The 21,506-nt window shown below is 30.8% G+C and overlaps 1 protein-coding gene across 1 annotated transcript in view; it reads left to right on the top strand.

Moving 5' to 3' along the window:
* The window catches only part of LOC118196398 (uncharacterized), a 215,260-nt gene that overhangs the window by 176,615 nt on the left and 17,139 nt on the right, over positions 1-21,506 (top strand). The window contains exons 13-23 of the mRNA XM_035367847.2: positions 413-769; positions 3,099-3,254; positions 4,838-5,066; positions 6,141-6,342; positions 7,529-7,682; positions 10,326-10,529; positions 13,036-13,270; positions 13,372-13,588; positions 15,087-15,291; positions 16,174-16,413; positions 16,527-16,665. Coding sequence (XP_035223738.1) covers positions 413-769; positions 3,099-3,254; positions 4,838-5,066; positions 6,141-6,342; positions 7,529-7,682; positions 10,326-10,529; positions 13,036-13,270; positions 13,372-13,588; positions 15,087-15,291; positions 16,174-16,413; positions 16,527-16,665 — 2,338 coding nt within the window. The remainder of the gene's footprint in view (positions 1-412; positions 770-3,098; positions 3,255-4,837; positions 5,067-6,140; positions 6,343-7,528; positions 7,683-10,325; positions 10,530-13,035; positions 13,271-13,371; positions 13,589-15,086; positions 15,292-16,173; positions 16,414-16,526; positions 16,666-21,506) is intronic.

Genomic DNA, 21,506 nt, shown 5'->3' with positions numbered 1-21,506 from the left:
ATTTTGGAAAACCCCATGCCCTCTCAACATTTTACATATTATCCTCAGAAGGGGCAAATTAGAACATTCATAGTTCCTTAACTCATTTGTTAATACATCATACTCTTTTAAGAAACTGAGCATCGTCTTCATTGTTTGGTAAATCCCATACACCCCTGATCAAACTGGATGATCTGGAGAGAGGGGAACTTCATTATTTCAACTTGTGAATTAAGGCATTCTTAAACTTAGCAATATCATATGTTTGCTGTCACAATTAATTTCAGTTATGGTGGCAAAGTTGGCAACTCATTTGCTCTGGTTTTTTTTTTTTTTTTTTTTTTTTTTTTTAATTTTGACTTTTTCTCCATGAACATATAAGTACTATAATATGTTTAAAAGTACTTCATATTAAAGTGATATATATTTATAGGTTATGGAGGACATCGTTGTGAAATCGATATTGATGAATGCCAATCCAATCCATGCCAGCATGGTGGTAGCTGTCGAGATTCTTTAGCAAGTTACACTTGTACCTGCCTGCCTGGTTATTCTGGAAAAAATTGTGAAATCAATGTCGATGATTGTGCTATCGATCCTTGTTTGAATGGAGGATCATGTATAGATCTAGTAAATGCTTTCCAGTGTGTTTGTGAAGTTCCTTTTACTGGTACTAATTGTGAAGTGGAACTAGATCCATGCAGTCCAAATAAATGCAGAAACAGTGCCAAATGCATACCATCTTCAAACTATCAAGATTTTGCCTGCAGTTGCTATTTAGGATATACAGGTATTTAATTATTTATCATCCATTTTTATATATTTTGACTTATTAAATTGTCATTATAATACTAACCTTAAAGCTTTCAAAAAATCTTTTTCTTGAGTCTTTTAAGTTTTGATTGATTAGCAGTGTAATTTTATAGAACATGTTTATTTTTTAATATTTTAATTGAAATGCATACAAATGAAACTTAAAGTAGCTATAATTATCAATCAACAAAATAACTTGTTTATTTATTTATTTTCTCTTACATTGCCAATCATAATATACATATATAATAGAAAGAGACTGTTATTAGAAATTGTCTTCTGGTTATTTTTAAGAATACCTAAATTAGGTATGATACAATACCTAATTTAAATTTTTAGAAAGCTCAAACAATGCTGAAACATTTAGGAGACTGAATTAGTATTATATTCAGTCCAAACCACAATATCTTCATTCTAACATAACTGCCAAGATTCAGTTACAACTTTAAAACCTAAAAGATAAAAAAAATGTGTGTTGCTTTCATATTTGTTCATGGACAGACTGGTGTTGTTGGGAATGAACGGGTCGATTTTTTTGCAAAGACTGACACTGACATTTTTATCAGTATCCTTAAATCCTTTTATAAGAAGGTCATGAATGAAAGTATTATGGAGTCAGAGAATCAAGAATATACTAGTTCAAATAAACGGAACTTAACTAAAAGGTTTCTTTCCTTCCATCAAAATGAGATTGTTATGTCATCATTTTTTTTACAAGTTATAAAAATGATCCAATTCCTTACTGGCCATAGAAACTTTAAAAGTTTTCTCAGCAGATTTAAGTTGGATGCAGAGACTTTTTACAATTGCAGCATTGGTGGCAAGGAAAATATTGAACATGTACTTCATCTGCATTCTAAATTTGACAGAGAAAGATCAGTCTTAAAACTAGCACTGAGAAATATTAATAATAACTTGGCTCCTGATTTTCATCAGTTTATTTCTGAGCAAAATGCATTTGACTGTTTTTGTAAATTCATTGCAAATTACAGTAATCCTTCATAAGTCCCCCCCCTTTACTGTTTATTTTTCTGTATTGTGTTTCATGCTTACTTCTGTAAGCCCCCTGTTATAGGTAATGGGGAGTTGTTTGTATTTTTTAATTAAAATCTTACTTATTCTATCTTATGTGCTTTTTAATCCTGATCTTCTAATTGTAAATTGCTTCTGCAACTAGTATGATTAAAAGTGACTAATTGCACATATTGTTGGGTCTGTGTTCAAATGCTGGGCAAGGAATACTGTCTGTGTGAAGGACTGTCTTTTTGAAAAGGAGCACTTTTAATCTGTTTATTTTAAAACCCTGTTGCGAGATTGGTGACAGACAAAAAAGGTTTCAGCATCCTCATATTTCCATGATGAAATATGAGTCATACTTAAGATTGGATGGAAGTTAAAAGAGTCTTTGTGTGATTTCCTTAAAATTAAATAATCTTAATCTTTTTTGTTAAACTTTTGCAATTGATGTATTTATTATAGCAGATGTATTTATTATAGCACCTGAAAAAAAGGTGGAAACAGAATTCTTATTTCAGATCTTTCATTTCTACCGCAGTATATGTTGCCAATATTTGAGCCATAAACTAAAATATTTGTTTTACAAAAGAGAAAATATTTGGATTATGAAAAAAATGAGGGGAGACAGTTGTTATAAAGAAAGACAAATATCTAAATTCTTAAATTTTAGAAAATATTTATTATATGAAGATATAGATTTTAAATAATGTACCAGCATTCTACATGTAACAATGATGAAATCTAAGCAGTGAAAAGTCGAAGAGCAAGTAGTCAGCTAAAAGACATTTCTTGCAGAAAAATTGTCAATTTTTATTATCATTTAAATTTCTGCAAGCTCTTATTCAAAATAACATTAAAAAAATTAGTTAATCTTCAATTTGGGGTATACTCTTCCATAGAGAAGTCTGCAAATGTTGTCAGGGGAAATTAGGTTAACATGTATAATGCCATAATGAAAATAATCTTTATTAACAACTATGTATTCACATTGTAACTGTAAAAAAAATTAATGAGTAATTGTAACTAATAAATAGTTCTGTAAATGTAAAAAAAAGTGTGTAATTAATGTGATCATTTTCGGACTTAATAATCATCTCTGTGACTCTCCACCACTTATTATAAAACACTGCATTAATGTGTAATCTAAGAAATAACCAGACCATTGGATTTTTCTGATTTGTAAAGCATTAAAAATAACTTCTTTGAAACATAAATCAGAGCCCAGCATTTTTGTTCCATGCTTCATATTCTGCAGTTTATTTAAATAAGTTTAAAAATTTTATTTTTAGGACGTTTATGTGATGAAGACATTGATGAATGTGTCATATCCTCTCCTTGTCGAAATGGAGCAACATGTGTCAATACAAATGGATCATACAGCTGTTATTGTGCAAAAGGTTATGAAGGAAGAGATTGCCTGATCAATACTGATGATTGTGCATCTTGTAAGTTTCACTTATGTAAATATAATTTAAAATTTCATTTGATGTCATAAATTTGAACTCTTTCACCCTTTATTTGCCTTGTAGATTTCAGTGTTTTTTTTTTTCCCCTCCCTTTCTTCACATAAAAAAAAAAAAAAAAAAAAAAAAAAAAAGATAAGTATTTGATTTTTCTGCATTTAAAAGTAACTTTTACTCTATCACCTTATTGCTTTAATATACATTTAAACTTCGCTTGTCAAAGTATTTATGGGCTAAAGTTACAAATGCAAGATGGTGATTTTGGGGACTTCTAGTTTCCAAACTATCAAAATTTATTGTAAGTCAGCAAATATTATCAACATAACAAAAGAAAACACTCTTTAACAAATTAAAAATTGTATGTTAAAAATTGTATGTAAAGTTACAAAAGATAAAACTCTTACATTTTCTGAAAAATCCTTCTAAAATTTGTTTGAGCTGTTGTTCTTCTCCCACATACACAAGAGATTTGGGTACTTTTCCGTTTCGCCGGCGCAAATCTCGCCAAGCAGACTTTCTTGGCGACAACATACAGTATACACATAAAAAATAGTTATTCTAAGAATTTTTTTTTTTATTTTATTTTGAAGGCATAAACATTTTAATATGGTTTAAAATTTTGTAAAAAGCCAATAAATAAAGACAATAAATTTGTAAAAAGACATTAATTTAAGAATTTACTATGATTTCATGGTTCAAAATCCTGATTCGCCGGTTCGTATTACGTGACCCCAAGTGATCTCATCTCACGTAAACTACGCTACTAAAATCTAATTCTCTCACTAATTATCTACATTAATTTCAAGTTAACTCTTAATTTGGAATACAAGTTTAAATGCAAGAATTATTTCAATTCGTACGAATAGCTCACTCAGAAATTATGTAAAACCGCAGTGCTTTACTTCGCTAGTGCATTCTCATTAGAATTGATGAATTTAACACTTGATTTCGCCTTCGGATGAGCGGTGTAATTGCGTTCTAATTGACTTAATTACCGTGAATTGTCTTAGGGGATAAAATTTAAATATCGTGTAAAAATTCTATATTATTGTATGCCAGTATTGAAAGAAACAATCTGATAAGAAATGGCTTCAGCATGTTTTGAAACTGAGGCGTAAAAAGTTACCAGCGAAGATATTCCGTCTGGCATCAGTTAAACCATTATTGGCGACTTTATCGTTTGCGCCGGCAAAACGGAAAAGTACCGAGATTTGTTTTCACTGAAAAAAATGTCAAAGAATTGCATAAACCCGTCATACCAATATCGATTAGCTACCAAATGCTTTTCGTCCGTGTTCCTTGTAGAGATTTTGTGGTAAAATACTGCATTTCTGCAGAAATTTTACCACTGCTGGCAAATTCTACAAGCACATATTTAAAAATTGCATTACAGCAAAAGATATCAAGTTTTTTTAATAAAAAACCATTGGAACTTGGATACAACAAAATGAAGAAAGTCAACGAGGTTTATTTTACTGAAAGAATGTTTTGAACATGATTATGCACATGGTTGCCAATTGTGATTAATAGTTATTTAAATAATGAGTTGCATTTATTCTTTTTAGTTCCCTGTCAGAATGGTGGAACGTGTTTAGACGGTGTTGGAGAGTATACCTGTCTCTGTGTGGATGGATTTGGGGGCCAACACTGCGAAAGTGATATCAATGAATGTGCAAGTAATCCTTGCCAAAATGGGGCTACATGCAATGATTATGTAAACAGTTACACATGCACTTGTCCATCTGGCTTTAGTGGGACAAATTGTCAAACCAATGATGAAGATTGTAATTTAAGGTGAAGTATACATTTTGTTTGATACTTTTTATTACATTTATTTATTTATTTTAAGTGCTTAGAAATATTACAGAATATATTGAAATGAATATATTTTGAATCATATACTCTTATATAATATTGATAAAAAATTAGTTTTTGAGGTACACATGTTTATGTATATACATAAAGTATATATAGAGAGAGAAAGAAGAGAGATAGAGAAATAAATTTTAGAATATGGTTTGAGAAAAAAATTGCTGTATTCTTTTATGTTATTTAATCCTTTCGTTTTTGGCAAGCTGTAATGTAATGCTGCCTTGAATATTAATAAGAATAGATACAAAGTTAAATGAGAATTTTTAATCATTATACTGCTTTTGTATTGATGGATAATGCTATCTGATGCTAAAATAGGTACCTGATGTCAGGGCCAGATTAAGATTTTAGAGGCCTTAAGTACTTATAAGTTTTGGTGCCCCCCCCCTATATTTACAGCAATTTTTTCTCCATGCCTTCTCTGTCTTGGTTTTGATTTTGTATAGGTATAATGCACTTGTTAAGAACTTTTAAAAATTCATACATATTTTAAAAAGTAGAATTAAATGTGACTTGGAACAAAATTAAGACATGATGTGTAGATGTCTTTTCTAAATATGGCTGTCCTGAAAGTAATGAAATATTACAACTATATTTGATTATTTTAAATTTGGAATTTGGAGGATTTAGATTTGGGTAAGTTTAATTAAAGTATATGATTTTTCATTTGTTTACTTTGTATAAGATATTATCATTAATAAGATGCCACTGTAATGTTATTGTGTTTAGTGGATAAAAAATACCATTTATTTTGTATGTCAGTAAATTGGTATAAAATGGGATGTGTATTATTTATTGAAAATAGCACATTTGTGCTTTGTTAAATGTATTTTTTAAGTTTTGTTGATTGTTTTTCTTCACACAAATTAATTTTAATAACCTCGTACATAAACATAAATGAACATAAAGTACAGTATTTGGTATATAAAAAGAAAATTCTGTAGAAAATTTTACATATGAATGTCTTTTTAATTTCATTTTCTTTTTTCAATGCAGTTCTTGTGTGAATGGTGGTACTTGTATTGATGGAATTAATAACTATACATGCCGCTGTGCCCCTGGATATACTGGAAGTAATTGTCAATATCATATAAATGAATGTGATTCACATCCTTGTCACCATGGTGCTACTTGTGTTGATCATGTTGGAGCGTTCACATGTATTTGTCCCTTTGGATATACTGGCTTACAGTGTGAGGTAAAGAATATTCAATAAAATGTAATAGTTGGTATCTCATATTGTCCATGTATAGTATCATGTTTAACTAAATTTATGCATGTGTTTAAAATTACCTCTTTCCCTTCTTGGTAGAAAATTCTGTTTAACTTTTTCAAATAAAAAATTATTTTGAAGCCAAAAATTTATACATAAATATAATTTTTCAACTATGCAAATGCTGTGATCTTTTCCATTAATAAAAATTAGGTAACTTTTCAGTTGATATAAATAAGGACTAACTGCTCTCAATTCCTACTACAGTACAAAGTCTATAATTCAGATGTCCATTATCCGGAATGATCTATAATCCGGACCTCAACGCCACAAACTTTTTTTTGTATGCTTTACGCATGTGCGTAATGCGTTTATGCATGCACGTTTAATGTTTACGCATGTGCGTTTAGCATAAAAAACAAAGCAACTTAAACAACTTACATTGAAAGAAATGTTTAATAAAGTAAACAAATAAATATTAAGTTTTTTTTTTTTTTTTTTTTTTTTTTTTTTTTTTTTTTTTTAAATTTTGATACCTTTAGCTCACAATTGCTCTTTATTTCATAAATTACGGTTTCATATTTTTAATTGTATAATTTCTGCATGCCATCTTACCAGATTTAAATTGATGATCTATAATCCGGAATAGCCGAAGTCCCGACGAGTCCGGATTACGGACTTTGTACTGTACAACAAATTTAGATATAAGATTTTTATTATGAGAAATCAAAATAAAAAATTTAGTTGGAATAATGTTAACATATAGTTATATTCCATTGATAAATAGGAAAGCCAACTTTTATATATGAGAAAGTTTCCAAACGTGTAAACTGAGCATAATATATAGTATGTGTATATTAATATATAGTATGTATTTCTTATCTTATATCCCCAAATAAATTTCAAGGTCTATTTAAAAGCAGGGGAAAAAACTGATTATTTTTTCATGCCTATGAATTCCAGGGACATATCACTCCTTTCCATTTTTCCAGTCCCAAAAAGGATTTTTGAAATTCCATACTATCGTTATCTGATCAGACAATAAGAATATAGAACTTATTTTTTGTAGAGGCAATTAAAAAAATCTTTTAACATACCACAAAGAAATTTACTTATGTGATACAGTTTTTGAAGCCAGTTTCTTTTACTCAACTTATAAAACCTTTTTCAGAATTTTATTGATTGGTGCAGCACAGGCGTGTGTATGAATGGAGCTACATGCAAACAGATCAATAATACATATGGCTGCACTTGTAAGCATGGTTGGACTGGAAAGCTCTGTGATGTCAGTATGGTTTCTTGTAATGATGCTGCTTTACAAAAAGGTAAAAATTTTAATATTAAAAGGGTTATTATATTTGCTTGAATATATGTATAATTCTAGATTGAATATTTTATTAAATTTGACCGGATTGGAATATAATTAGTTGAGCTATGTTCAGTTATACCAAAGATCAAAATATATTTAGCTGTTTTGTATTGAATCCTAATCCTTTATTAAAGTGATAACGTTTAAATGGGTACTTTTCCATTTTGCCAGCGCAAGTGATTAAAGTCACCAAAAATGGTGCAACCGATGCCAAACAGAATATCTTCGCTGGTAATCTTTTACGCCTCATTTTCAAAACAAGTCGCAGCCATTTCTTATCAGATTGATTGCTTCTTTCAATACTGGCATACCAATTACATAGAATTTTTACCAAATAGTTCAATTTTATGCCCTAAGGCCATTCGTGGTAATTAAGTCAATTAGGATACAATAATACCGCTCACTCGAAGGTGAAAATACAGAAAAGGCAAAGTATTAAATTCATCAGTTCTAATGTAAATGCACTAGTGAAGTAAAACACTGAGGTTTTACGTAATTTCTGAGTAAGCTATTTGTACAAATTGAAATAATTCAATTGAGATTTAACTTGAAATTAATGTAGATAATTTCTGAGAGAATTAGATTTTTATAGCGTAGTTTACGTGAGATCAGGTCACTTGGGGTCACATGATACGAAATGGTGAATCAGGATGTTGTACGATGAAAGCATAGTAAATTCTTAAATTAATGTCTTTTTGCAAATTTATTGTCTTTTTACAAAATTTTTAACGACATTAAAATTTTTATGCCTTCAAATTTCTTAGAACTAACATTTATTAACACTTTTTATGTGTATACTCTGTGTTGTTGCCATTAAAGTCTGCTTGGCAAGATTTGCACTAGTGAAACGGAAGAGTACCTAATTTTAATATTCAGTTAATGGCATATGACTTTTACTTTGATGCTAATAGAAAGAGATCACTTAATGTTCTTAATGCTTTTAACCTTGTTTATGTTGAATTATAATGAAATGCTTATTCTTAGTAGTTCATATCTAATTTGATGTCCTTTTTTTTAAGATTTTGATATTGTAAATTTTGTTGCTGGCGTAAAGTTTAAATTTCAAATTGCTAAACATATTTCTCACTTCTTTATAACATTTTACAGTTCTATGTCCTACTCATCTTTTACACAAGCTAGTACATGGTCAAACATATAATACACTCATGGACAAAAAAATTAGCGCACCAAGAAATAATTGCGGGATCATAACTAAACTTGCAATGAAGGTACATGTCGGGGAGATATGCAAATGATTAGAAATGCAGCGTGATTGTGCATTACATACAGCCGGTAGAGGGCATTGAATGTCATACTCTGTGGAGTATAAAACAGGTAACCAAAGCTTGTTTGAGTGTGCTGAATCATTTACAAAGGAAGAGCTGAGGTAGACATGCCATTACGCTGTGTTCGAAGACAATATGAGCAGTTGTCGCAGTTTGAGAGGGGGAGAATCGTCGGGATGATGGAAGCTGGGTGGTCAGCTAGGCGAGTAGCTCGTCAATTAGGCCGCTCTGATTGTGTTGTGAGGAGGTGTCGGGACCAGTGGACCCGAGAGATGTCATGTACATGAAGACCAGGGTCAGGAGGCCCTCGACAGACCATTCGTCGAGAAGATCACCACATCGTAAGAAATGCATGCGTACAGCCAACTGCTTCATCGGCCGCCATCCAGGCACAGGTAGCACCTTCACTAGGGGCCCCTGTGTTTTCTCGAACCATACAAAGGTGCCTGGCTGAAGGACAATTGGTGTTGCGTCGCCCATTACGTGTGCTGCCCTCGATGCCTACCCATCGACGCCTCCGTTTGGAGTCGTGACGACTCCTTCTTGGTGCACTAATTTTTTTGTCCATGAGTGTATACATTAAATCCTTTCATGGTTTAAGCTACTATTGAAAGTAATCAGTATTTCTGATAGTATGAATAAATATTGGTATTGAACATCACTTCTCTAAGATGACCAATTCCACTGAAAATCAAAATCATTGGTTTAACAAGAAAGAATCAAATATTTTTAAGAACAACTGTATGTGTTAGAAATAGACAGGAACATATTTCACAAAGCATTTCTAAGGAAGGTAATATGTTCTGACATATCTGATGACACCTGAATTAACCTAATATCATACTCTAAAACCTTGGTGCTTGATTCTTCAACTTTCACAACAGTAGTATTTTAGTTATATATGTATAAAAGCTTCCATTATGTACATACAAAATTCAAAACTTATTGATCATCATTAAAAAAATTTTTTTATACCATTCCAAACTTTGAATAATGCCGAAAATACAGTGGTGTATTGTTACTTGCAGTAATAGTGTGTTAGCATAATTGAAGGCTGAGGCTGCTTTGTTGAACTTTAATAAGATATATGTTCAGTAGTTTTTCTTAAGATGCAATTATATATTTGGAAGTATCTTCCATATTTGCTCATGTTTAGTAAGTAAACTAGAATAACTTATCTCAAAATGAAAGATTCATTTTTTATTATATAACATTGTCTTAGCATTATAAGATCATATTATGAAACTGAATTCGTATTTAAGATGTTTTATTTGTATATTGTTATAGTGAAGCTTTTACTTCTTTTATATAAGGTATTCCTCTTGGTGATTTATGTAAGAATGGTGGGAAATGTGAAAATCATGGTAATAGTCATCGATGCATTTGTCTTCCTGGCTATGAGGGCAGTTACTGTCAGCATGAAATCAATGAATGTACATCCCAGCCATGTCAAAATGGTGCAGCTTGCAATGATCTTGTTGGACACTATTCATGTTCTTGCCTTCCAGGTTTCCAAGGTAAATTTTTATTTAACCTAATCAATTTAAATGTTTTATTCATTTGAATTTGATACAGTATTGTATAAATATATTAAATATATTTTTCTCTGTTTGTGTTTCATGTATTATAGAAATGTTTGTACATTTGGCATATACAGTGGACTTGCGTTTTTGCAAACCTGCAGTTTATGATCTACATGTTTTAAGAATTTCTACGGCTCTGAAAATTTTATGGTTAAAACTGTTACCATTTTTTATGAACTTCTGATTTTACTTATTTGTAGTCCATATGAGTTTATAAAATCCAAAGCTTAACATTTATTTCTTAGATTTCTCAGTTATCTATAAGAAACAACTAAACTTTTAAGAAAAGGAACTAGAAATATCTTCGTCATTATTAGTATTATGAAATTAAATAATGTGAATATCAATTAAAAGATGCATATCAAAACTTTTTCTTATCTATAAGGAATAACTAAACCTTTAAGAAAAAGGAACCAGAAATATCTTCATCATCGGTATCATTAGTAGTATTATCAAATTAATGGGAATATCAATTAAAGATGTGTATTAAACTAAGTTCAAACATCATAAAAAATTTATTGCAGAGCTCCTGAATGACTTTTTTATCTATTGCTCAACTATTAGCTGTAAAGGATAAATGTTATGTGGTGGCTGTTGGTGATTTTGCTTTCAGTTGTTAGATGCTTTTTGGTGCTTTAGCAGAAGCATGCTTATGGCGACATCTATTGGTTTAATTAGAAATTCATTAGACGTTCAGTGCTAAATGCCACTTGGCTTTGGGGTTAGAACTTGTGGCCATGACATTAGAGTCAAATCCTCTACCATTATTGCAAAAGAGCTCTTGTGTGCTAGATTCAGGAATTTTTATTTTCTTAAATTTGTGAGTGTTGAGTGGCTTCATGTATGTAGTGGTTATATGTTTATTTTTCCCTTTAAATGCAGACATTCTTTGAATATCTCCAGAGAAAATAATTAGCATAAATATTATGCATAAAAATACCCTTTGTTATCAGTCATATGCTGTGCTATAAGAATATTTCTAAATTATACTTGTAGTATTTCTAAATTGTTTTAGGGCTTGGTAACAGGCAAACAATTAAAACTGCAGAGCATTAGTACAGTCAAAAGTCTTTAATCCGGACTCGTCGGGACTTCGGTGATTCCGGATTATCGATTTAAATCTGGTAAGATGGCATGCAGAAATAATAAAATTAAAAATATGAAACCGTAATTTATAAAATAATGAGCAATTATGATATAAAGGGTATCAAAATTTACAAAAAAAAAAGCTTAATATTTATTTGTTTACTTTATTAAACATTTCTATCAACGCGCGCATGCATAAAGCATACATTGTGCATAGCCGAAATTAGAAAATTGCAACCAGAAAACTATTTGATTTGTATTCGTGATATTTATAATGACGAGGAATTTGATTTAAATCATATCAAAGACTAAGTACATCGAGATGAAATACTACATTTAATAAGGAATTATAAGCCAAATAAAATAAAAACATCTGCCCTGAAGATAAGGATAGTGTTGACAAATCAACTTCCAGTTCATTGCGTGCCGCCACGTCCCCCCCCCCCCCCGCAGAGCAGTGTGAAATTGATAAACAGATTTCGGAACGGTTAGATAAACAAAGGATATGCCTTTATCCATTTTTTGGAGCAATTCCCCTTTTTGTTTGATGGACATCGAAACATACTTTCGTTTTCGTAGATCCTTTGGGAGCTCCAGCATCAGAAATTCTATTTGACATAATCGAAAGTTCAAGCTTACTTTTATAAAATTGCTCTTACAGTCTGCAAAAAATAATAAGCCGGATCCATTTTGAAGATTAAGGAACAACGCAATCATCAGCATTAACTGAAATAGACAATTACATAATTTTAGCTCGTCTGTTATACATTAAACGTGCAGCGAAAGCGTATTCTGCGCTTGTGCACATGCAAATGCGCAGTCGTAAAGGTCTTACGCACACGCTTAAACGCCTATGCGCATGCGTCAATGCGGCGCATGCGCAGAAAGTTTTTAGCTTTGAGGTCCGGATTATAGATCATTCCGGATTATGGGCGTCCGAATTAACGACTTTTGACTGTATATCATTTCAAATTTTGATTTCTAATGGCAATGTAAATTAATATTTTTGTATTTTTTTACCCTATGTAAATGTAATATCATCCATCTTCCCTTTCTTTTCTTTGAATGTTTGCCTTTTGAGTTCTTTGTCATAATAATCAACTAAATTAAATTGTTTCAAACTATATTTCACTTCATTTTGCTTTCTTATTGTTTATTCTGAAAAAATGTGCCATTTGTATTGAAAGAATTTCCATGTATTTATTTATTATGAAAAAAAAGTGTTGTTATGAGTGCAAAAGAATTCGATGGTAATTTAGTTGCTGTTTTTACTTTTCTGTTATACGTTGAATTAGATGTGGTTTGGGAAAAAAAAAAGTTTATGTTAAATACCTAAAAATTATGTACTTTTTAGGGGTGAACTGTGAGCATAATATTGACGACTGTAATCCAAATCCTTGCCGAAATGGTGGAACTTGTCATGATCTAGTGAATAGTTTTGTATGTTCTTGTCCTCATGGAACACAAGGAATTCTTTGTGAAATCAATCTTGATGAATGCTTTGAAGGAGCCTGCCATCATGGTGGAACATGCATTGACAAAGTTGGAAATTATGAATGTCAATGCCCACCTGGATTTGTGGGGCCAAGGTTTGTATAGTTTTGTTTTAAAATACATCATGCATTTAAATATTATCACGTACTACTTAGTGAATATTGAGTATGTATTTATTTAAGCTGCACTATTTTAGGTGTGAAGGTGACGTCAACGAATGCTTATCAAATCCTTGTCATAGCTTGGGTACTCAAGACTGTGTTCAGTTGGTTAATGATTATCGCTGTGACTGTAAAGTAGGTTTCATGGGTCGTCATTGTGAATCCAAAGTGAATTTTTGTTCATCAAACCCCTGTTTAAATGGGGGTGTCTGTTCAAGTGTTGCACAAGGTCATCTGTGCATTTGTACTGAGGTAAAAATGATTTCAGTTGTATTTTTTAGTGCGTGTTTTAAATGTGAAAGTATCCGATACCAGTGCCCTTCAGTAGCCAGTTCTTTTTAATTCCAAAATGCAAACTGCTTTCACTGTATTGTTAATTGGTAGCTTCAAAAGTCAGAGTAGTTAAATTTGATTGTTGGTGAATTAGTTTTGGTTTCTTACTAGTCAAATTTTTCACTGTCATCAATATTCCTAAAATATAATTATTAATTAGCATACAGAGTTAATACAAAAAAAGGTATGCGTTTTACATCTCTGATACTTTTTTATTTTACTAGCAACAAAATTATACTTAGCAATTAAAACAACAAAATCTGAATAGTTTTTGAATAACTAAGGATTGGTATTTGTCTAATTTTTAGAAAATTAAAATTTATCCCCTTGCTTTTAAATTTTTGTTGACTTATTGCTAATAGAATTTGTAAGCTTATTAAAATAAACAGAATTGTTATATAGACGAAAGTACAGAAGAAATAGTGGTGCAGTACTCTTTTTTTTTTTCATTACAGAAAATTGTATAGCGCCTTTTATAATTACAAAAACATGAAAAATCTATATTTAAGCACTTTAATAAAACAAAAGGCAAAAGAACTACTTTATAGTAACTAAGATTCAAACAAGTTTGCAAGCTAAAGTTACACACCACCAGTATCAGTAAGATAAATTTATAACTGATGTTTGACATTTATTACATTGTTTTTACATGTGTAGAGAAAATACAAGAATTAAGTTACAAATCCTACAAATAAATAGTAATATATATGTTATCCTACAAATAAAAAGTAATATATATGTTAAGTTATGCTTAGTGGAAATTGTGGAAGCCTCTGGAACATGTGAATTAAAAATTCATTTGACCTTTTTTATAACCTGATAAATAGTTCATGTAAGATAGTAAATACTTGAATATTAAATAATTAAAATGCATGATCAAAATAAAATTGCACATATTGCATATTAAAAAATTAGAATGCATGATCAAAATAAAATTGTACATAATTTTATAAATTTAACCATATGGTTTATTTTACTAATAACAAGTGCTTTCCTTTAGAGGTCACTCAAAACACTTAAAAGATTTTGCTGTCTGTGTATATGTTTGCACCAGCTTTTTCTTCATTCCTTCACTATTTCTCAGTTTTGATTTAGCTGCAGCATGCAGTACATGCTAAAACTAGCAGTTGGAAATTTTTTGGCATTGCCTTTCCTGAATGCCTAAGGACCTTTTCGTGATGCCCCCTTTTCATGATGACCTAAACATGTACTTATATTGCTTAATGGTTAATCCAGTCCTGCTAATAACAGTAATTTATAACCAATGAGGAAATTGTTCTCAATTTTATGTGTTTTTCTGTTGCATTTATTTTATTTATTTTTGTAATTAAAATTTTAAACTGTGGGATAAATCACTAGTATGAAACAAAACTTATTCTATATTTAAAGAGGTAAAATTAATTGTTTTATTTTTTAGGGATTCTATGGTGAGAACTGTGGCTATGCAAATACATCATGCACAGGAAATCCGTGCGTAAATGGTGGTCAGTGTCGACAAAGGAAGTCAGGTTATGTGTGTGTGTGCCCAACTGGTGCAGAAGGAAAAAACTGTGAAATTGATTCTCATAATGATTGCTTATCATCACCCTGTTTAAATGGTGGTACTTGTTATGACAGAATAGGTAAGTTACAGAAACATGTTTCATTTTATATGTGAATTGCATAAGGTATGAAATATATTTTAATTAAAAAAAAAGTAAAATTTATACAAAAATTAGAAGTTGGTTAGCTGCATTACATTTATTTATGTATGGCACATTTTACAAGGTGACACTAAATCAATTGACTGAATTAAAAACTCAGATTTCATAAACTTTAGTTATTTGTTTTTAATTGGAAAGAGAATTCAGCATAAAAAAATGCTGGGCGGGAGGGAGGATTCAAAGTTATGAAAAAGTAAAATATTTATAGAGAGAGACGATTTGCATGCATTTAGCTTTTTTTGCTGGTAGACTTGAGGTATAAATACTATTATTAAATTATAAGAATAAAACAAGAGATATAGAATTACTGATGAATAAATTAATCTGCATTCCTTAAGATGTATTTAATTTGCCACCAATATGTTAGGAAAACTTTAAAGGGGATAGTCATATTAAATTCAGGAAGCTGGGACAGCTTTCCTTGACATTTTATAAATCATTGATGCATAAAACATTCATATCTTAAAAATAAAATTGAGATGGGATTTTGCATCCTTAAAATACAGATGCATGCTCAGAAATGCCTTAAAATGAAAAAAGGAAGATCACTTGCTATAAAATGGATTCAAACATTTATTTCAGTCATTAATTTAAAATGTAAGTTCCTCCTCCTCCCCCCCCCACTTGTGAAATAGGTTTAACCCATCAATCTCTAATAGGGACTTTCATACTTAATTATTCTGAAAATTTTAACGCAGTATTTTAAAATCAGTTTTTTTAGGGGGGTACCTAGTTAATGAATGTTGTAATTCATGTTTTTATTGTTTTAAATATGAATTTTTTGTAAATTTTATTATTTAGGTAAATATGAATGTGTATGCCCTGAATACTGGAATGGAGCCCGATGTAATATATTTGATAGCTCTTTTGCTGGTGGACTTGGAGTTTTCCTTCAGCCTGGACCAATACTGCGAGTGGATGGAGAAGAAAAAATAGATTTATGTCAACTTCATGAATGTGATAAAAAGTCAGGAAACAGAAAATGCAATGAAGAATGTAATAATTTGGCCTGCAATTTCGATGGTGGTGACTGCACATTAGGTACAGTTTGTTTCTATCTGTGCATTTATTAAAAGCTTTCTACTGTACATTTAAATAGTCAGTGTTTATATTCATTACCAAAAGTGAAAGTTTTCATATTTCTTTCAAAACAGGTATAAATCCTTGGTTGAATTGTTCAGCTGCTATTAATTGTTGGGATGTATTTGACAATAAAGAATGTAATATAGAGTGCAATAACATTGATTGTTTGTTTGATGGTTTTGACTGTGAACAAAAGCTGTTACCTTGCAAGTGAGTTCTATTTTGTAATACTTTATTTTTATTGCATTAAAAAAATTCAAAATGAAGCAAATTATACTTGAATTTTTTATTACAATTGTGAAATAAGGAGGTCAAGAGTCTTTACTCTATATATCTGAATCTAAATATCAGTTTAAATTTTTAACTTTTTCCCTTTGTAATTTTTTTCTCTTTGTAAGTAATTAAGAGTAAACAATTAATCGTTTCTCTATGTACAGATTTAGGTTATGGTATGTTTATTAATGATAATGCTTTTATTAGAGGTTTAAAATAAATAGGAATATATATTAATTTCTCTGTTAGAAATTCATTGAAAGTTATAGCGCTTCTAAGTATTCCGTAAAAGGTTTGCAAGGAAACAAAGTTTAGTATTTACTATAACAGAATAATATAATATATAAATATAAAGTTTAAAATATAAAGAAATATAAATACTAAATAGAAATTAAAAATATAAAGAAATATAAATTTGTTGAGAGTATAGTAAAAGTATTCTTTCTTTTATAAGTACGTATATATTTATTTCATGAAGCATTGTGAATATGAAAACTGAAAACCACCTTAACTCATGTCTGTCTCATGGTCTTTGTAACTTATGTCAATTTTAAAAATATACTTTGGATATCTTACTCATACTTTGTGTTGATGCTCTTTTTACATAAATGCTCTCTTTACATAAATGGAGTATTTTGTGCATTTTTATATGCACTGAATACTTGTTCTTGAAAAATGGATGTAAACATGTTAAAAAAAAGTTGAAATAACTTGATTCTTGGAATTATTTTGTTGAAATTTGTTTGACTTTTCATGTTTAAGAAATGAAGGTCAGATTTGAAAAGCTGTCTAAGAGTGTTTTTTTTTTTTAAATATTCATTATGATAAGCAATACTTATAGCTTCTTTATGGTCTGAGAGCTGTGGTTGCCAAAGTTATGAATCTTCTGAGCTACTGTACCATTTCCAAATCTTGCTGCAAGCTACCAACCAAAAGAGCTACCATTTTTTTTTTTTTTTTTTAATCTTATGTTTGTTTATTGCCAATAAACTTGCATTTCTAGTAAATATGAAATCAGTTTTGATTAAACTGTATATAACAAAAAGACACTAAATTTGAATTGTACATAAGAAACTGAAATGTAGTTACTAATAAATAACAAATGTCATGACAGATTTTTTTTTATCAGACTTATTAACTTTAATGAGAAAGACAACCCCCCCCTTTTTTTTTTTTTTTTTTTTTTGTCAGCAAGTTTTTTTTAGTGTTGGGAGAGTAGATAGTGGCTACCATTTGAATGCAGTTGTCCAAGTGTTCATCAGTGAGTCTGTTTCCATACTTATTTTTAATAAATTCCATACTGGAAAAAGAAATCTCACACAGATATGTAGAGCTGAATATTGCCTTCACTTTGAGACAAACCTGGACCAAAATTGGGTATTTTGAAACAAGAGGCCAAATATTTTCAGAGCTTGAAGAAAGCAATTTTACAGATATATCATCTAGAAAATCCATCAGTTCCAAATCCACTGCAGCATTATCTTCTTAAAAATCAAAGTGCTCCATAACACAAGTTGAGAACTCTTCAGCATTAATCTATATTTATCCCTTAACAATTGAATCTTGGAAGTGTTTGTTGAATTTACTACTTTCTTCCGAACTGATGCATTTGCATAGCACAGTAAACATACATATTTTTCCTTTACCTGGGTAAAGAAGTAATCGGTTTCCCATTCCAAATAAAAGTGACAAGTTTTTTTTTTTTTTTTTTTTTGCTTTTGAGCATACCATCGTTGGAACAACAGACCTAGCTTGGTACCAATATGTTTTCACTGTGCAAGTTAGCAAATGTGTAATATACACACAAAAAACATAATGTGCACAACCTCATGTGTATACAATCAACTGTGGGATGAGGCTAACAATTGCAGTTGTGCATGAGAAACAAGCAATTGTTGTCAGCATCAGCTCAGTAGAAGAATCAAGGTTAGCCAACTGGAGCGTTAACGCGATCTACTGAAAACGTCACCGCAAGCTGCTAGTAGCTCGCGATTGACTGTTTGGCAGTTACTGGTATAGAGGGTTTCTGGTCCAAGGTGCTGCATTTTCCTCGAGGTGGAAATGTTTCATATGTACTTGTCAACCATATGTTTCGTAAAAGTTCCAGTTCTTTTTTCTGTGTTCATTTCTCTTAAATTATCAGTAACATATAACCCAATGGCAATAGGCTCTACAAAAGGAATGATGCATTTAACTAAATATTTCATTTTCAAAGAAATTGATGCTGACAAAGCAAACTGATTTTGGGAAGAGAGAAATTTCTGCTTGTCTGTCTTTCTTTCGCTATGCTTCCTTAAAACTTCATTCTTGAGTTCTTCCTCACTTGGAACATATATAAAAGGCAAAAGAACTTTGCTCTTTTATCAATCATTGTCCTTTGATGAAATTGAAATGTATGAATTTGAAAACACGTATGAATGAACAAATTTGAAAACCTGTGAATTTGTCTTAAATGAATTGAGTGCAATTAATAAACTGAAATGAATTAGTAGGTCACATGAGAAATACTGCATACCACATTCCACTAAAAAGTAAGCAAACATCTGCTTTGCTTGAAATCAGGGTTGTCAGATTAGTTTGAAGCAAATATGTTAAACTGTTCTTGACAACACATGGAACCAAATGTGGTTTGAAGGGGGAAATTTTAGTACTCTAGTTTTATGTTTTGATGATATTCACATACTGTTTTCATATTTTTTCACTTTTTCTATTGGTTTAAAACTTAGATATTTTAATGAAATCAAATCCATGCATTGCAAAAAGAAAAATATTTTTCATTTACATAAAAATAAAAATTTTATTTTATTAGAAGTGATCTGTTTAAAATTTCAGTTGAGAGCACAACCCCATATCCATTGCTAGCCTCTGCCATACTCTTTGCACAAAGAGCTTACCTGTCATGCCATTATTTGCATTCAGGAATAGATTAATCATATTAAATTGTTTAAAGATAATTAGATTAAGCTTTCACCTATTTCATGAAAAGATAAACTGACCATTACTTCATACAGTTGCATTATTTTTATATAAAATAATTTTGGATACAATTTATAATTAAGGTAATGTCTTAAAAATATTTAAAAAAAAAAGAATTACAATATAGTTCAAAATCGTAAAAAACAACCTTATATTTAGCGTAGGTATAATGAAACACTCAATCGATTTTGAGGGCAGCTAAAGGTCCCTCCTCATCAGGAGAAAGAAATACATAGAAAGAAGAAAATAGGAATCACAGAAACACGTGATGCTTATCAGCACTGCACGTGGTTATAACTAGATTTTTAATCAGAGTTGCACTGGCCGCCTACTTTTACTGAGCCAGGCTGTCTGATCAAGCATAAAGAAATATTAGCGAAGTTAAAATAGGGAGCGAGGGGCAAATGCACATTACGCTCAAAATCTGAACTTCAAATAATGGAAAGCAACCACTGAAGGGATTTTTATACCCTCTGGTAGTACCAAGTGCGAGGAGGTAACGCCATCTATCGGCAAAAATAATTGAATTAAGACAGTAGAATTTTAAAGGCATTAGGAAGGACTGGATTGGACTTCAAATCATTAACTAAACTTTCTAAATCTTTGTGAATGTGAAAAGCCTCAAGAAAATCCAATTCGCCTATGGAAGAAGCCTTTTGGATGATTTTTGCAGACCCAAAATCAAAATTATGGTTAAAAGTCCAGCTATGATACGCTATTGAAGACTTGTTAATTTCCCCTTTTTTGACATAAGATTCATGTTCCTTGATACGAAACTTCAACGCTCTTTTTGTTTGGCCAATATATCTTAAAAGGGGAAATTAACAAGTCTTCAATAGCGTATCATAGCTGGACTTTTAACCATAATTTTGATTTTGGGTCTGCAAAAATCATCCAAAAGGCTTCTTCCATAGGCGAATTGGATTTTCTTGAGGCTTTTCACATTCACAAAGATTTAGAAAGTTTAGTTAATGATTTGAAGTCCAATCCAGTCCTTCCTAATGCCTTTAAAATTCTACTGTCTTAATTCAATTATTTTTGCCGATAGATGGCGTTACCTCCTCGCACTTGGTACTACCAGAGGGTATAAAAATCCCTTCAGTGGTTGCTTTCCATTATTTGAAGTTCAGATTTTGAGCGTAATGTGCATTTGCCCCTCGCTCCCTATTTTAACTTCGCTAATATTTCTTTATGCTTGATCAGACAGCCTGGCTCAGTAAAAGTAGGCGGCCAGTGCAACTCTGATTAAAAATCTAGTTATAACCACGTGCAGTGCTGATAAGCACCACGTGTTTCTGTGATTCCTATTTTCTTCTTTCTATGTATTTCTTTCTCCTGATGAGGAGGGACCTTTAGCTGCCCTCGAAATCGATTGAGTGTTTCATTATACCTACGCTAAATATAAGGTTGTTTTTTACGATTTTGATTGTCACATTAGCGTGTTTCTCTTCTAGTCTACAATATAGTTGTTTATTTTATTTTTATTTTATTTTATTTTATTTATTTATTTATTTTGTTATGTAGGGGGAAGTTTAATTTCCATTATTCTGTTTAATTTATGATAAATAACTTTAATAATAATATGAAAGTATTTAAAGAGTAGAACAATGATTCATTAATTTGCTTTCCTAAATTACTGATGTATTCTGTTATTACTGATGTATGTACCTGTTTTGTTTGTAAACAGTATGGAGTTGCATATAGTATTAGATTTTTCTTATCTACAAATAATATGGTTATTCATAAAAATATTAGTTGCAGGCATAATGAACTGAAAACTGTGACCTTCTAGAGCAAAACTG

This window comes from Stegodyphus dumicola, chromosome 12, assembly GCF_044657685.1.
Source record: "Stegodyphus dumicola isolate Sdum_Otavi_A_Nest chromosome 12, ASM4465768v1".
Lineage (NCBI taxonomy): Eukaryota > Metazoa > Arthropoda > Arachnida > Araneae > Eresidae > Stegodyphus > Stegodyphus dumicola.
Note: the sequence above shows the minus strand (reverse complement) of the source record. Positions and strands in the feature narration are given on the sequence as shown.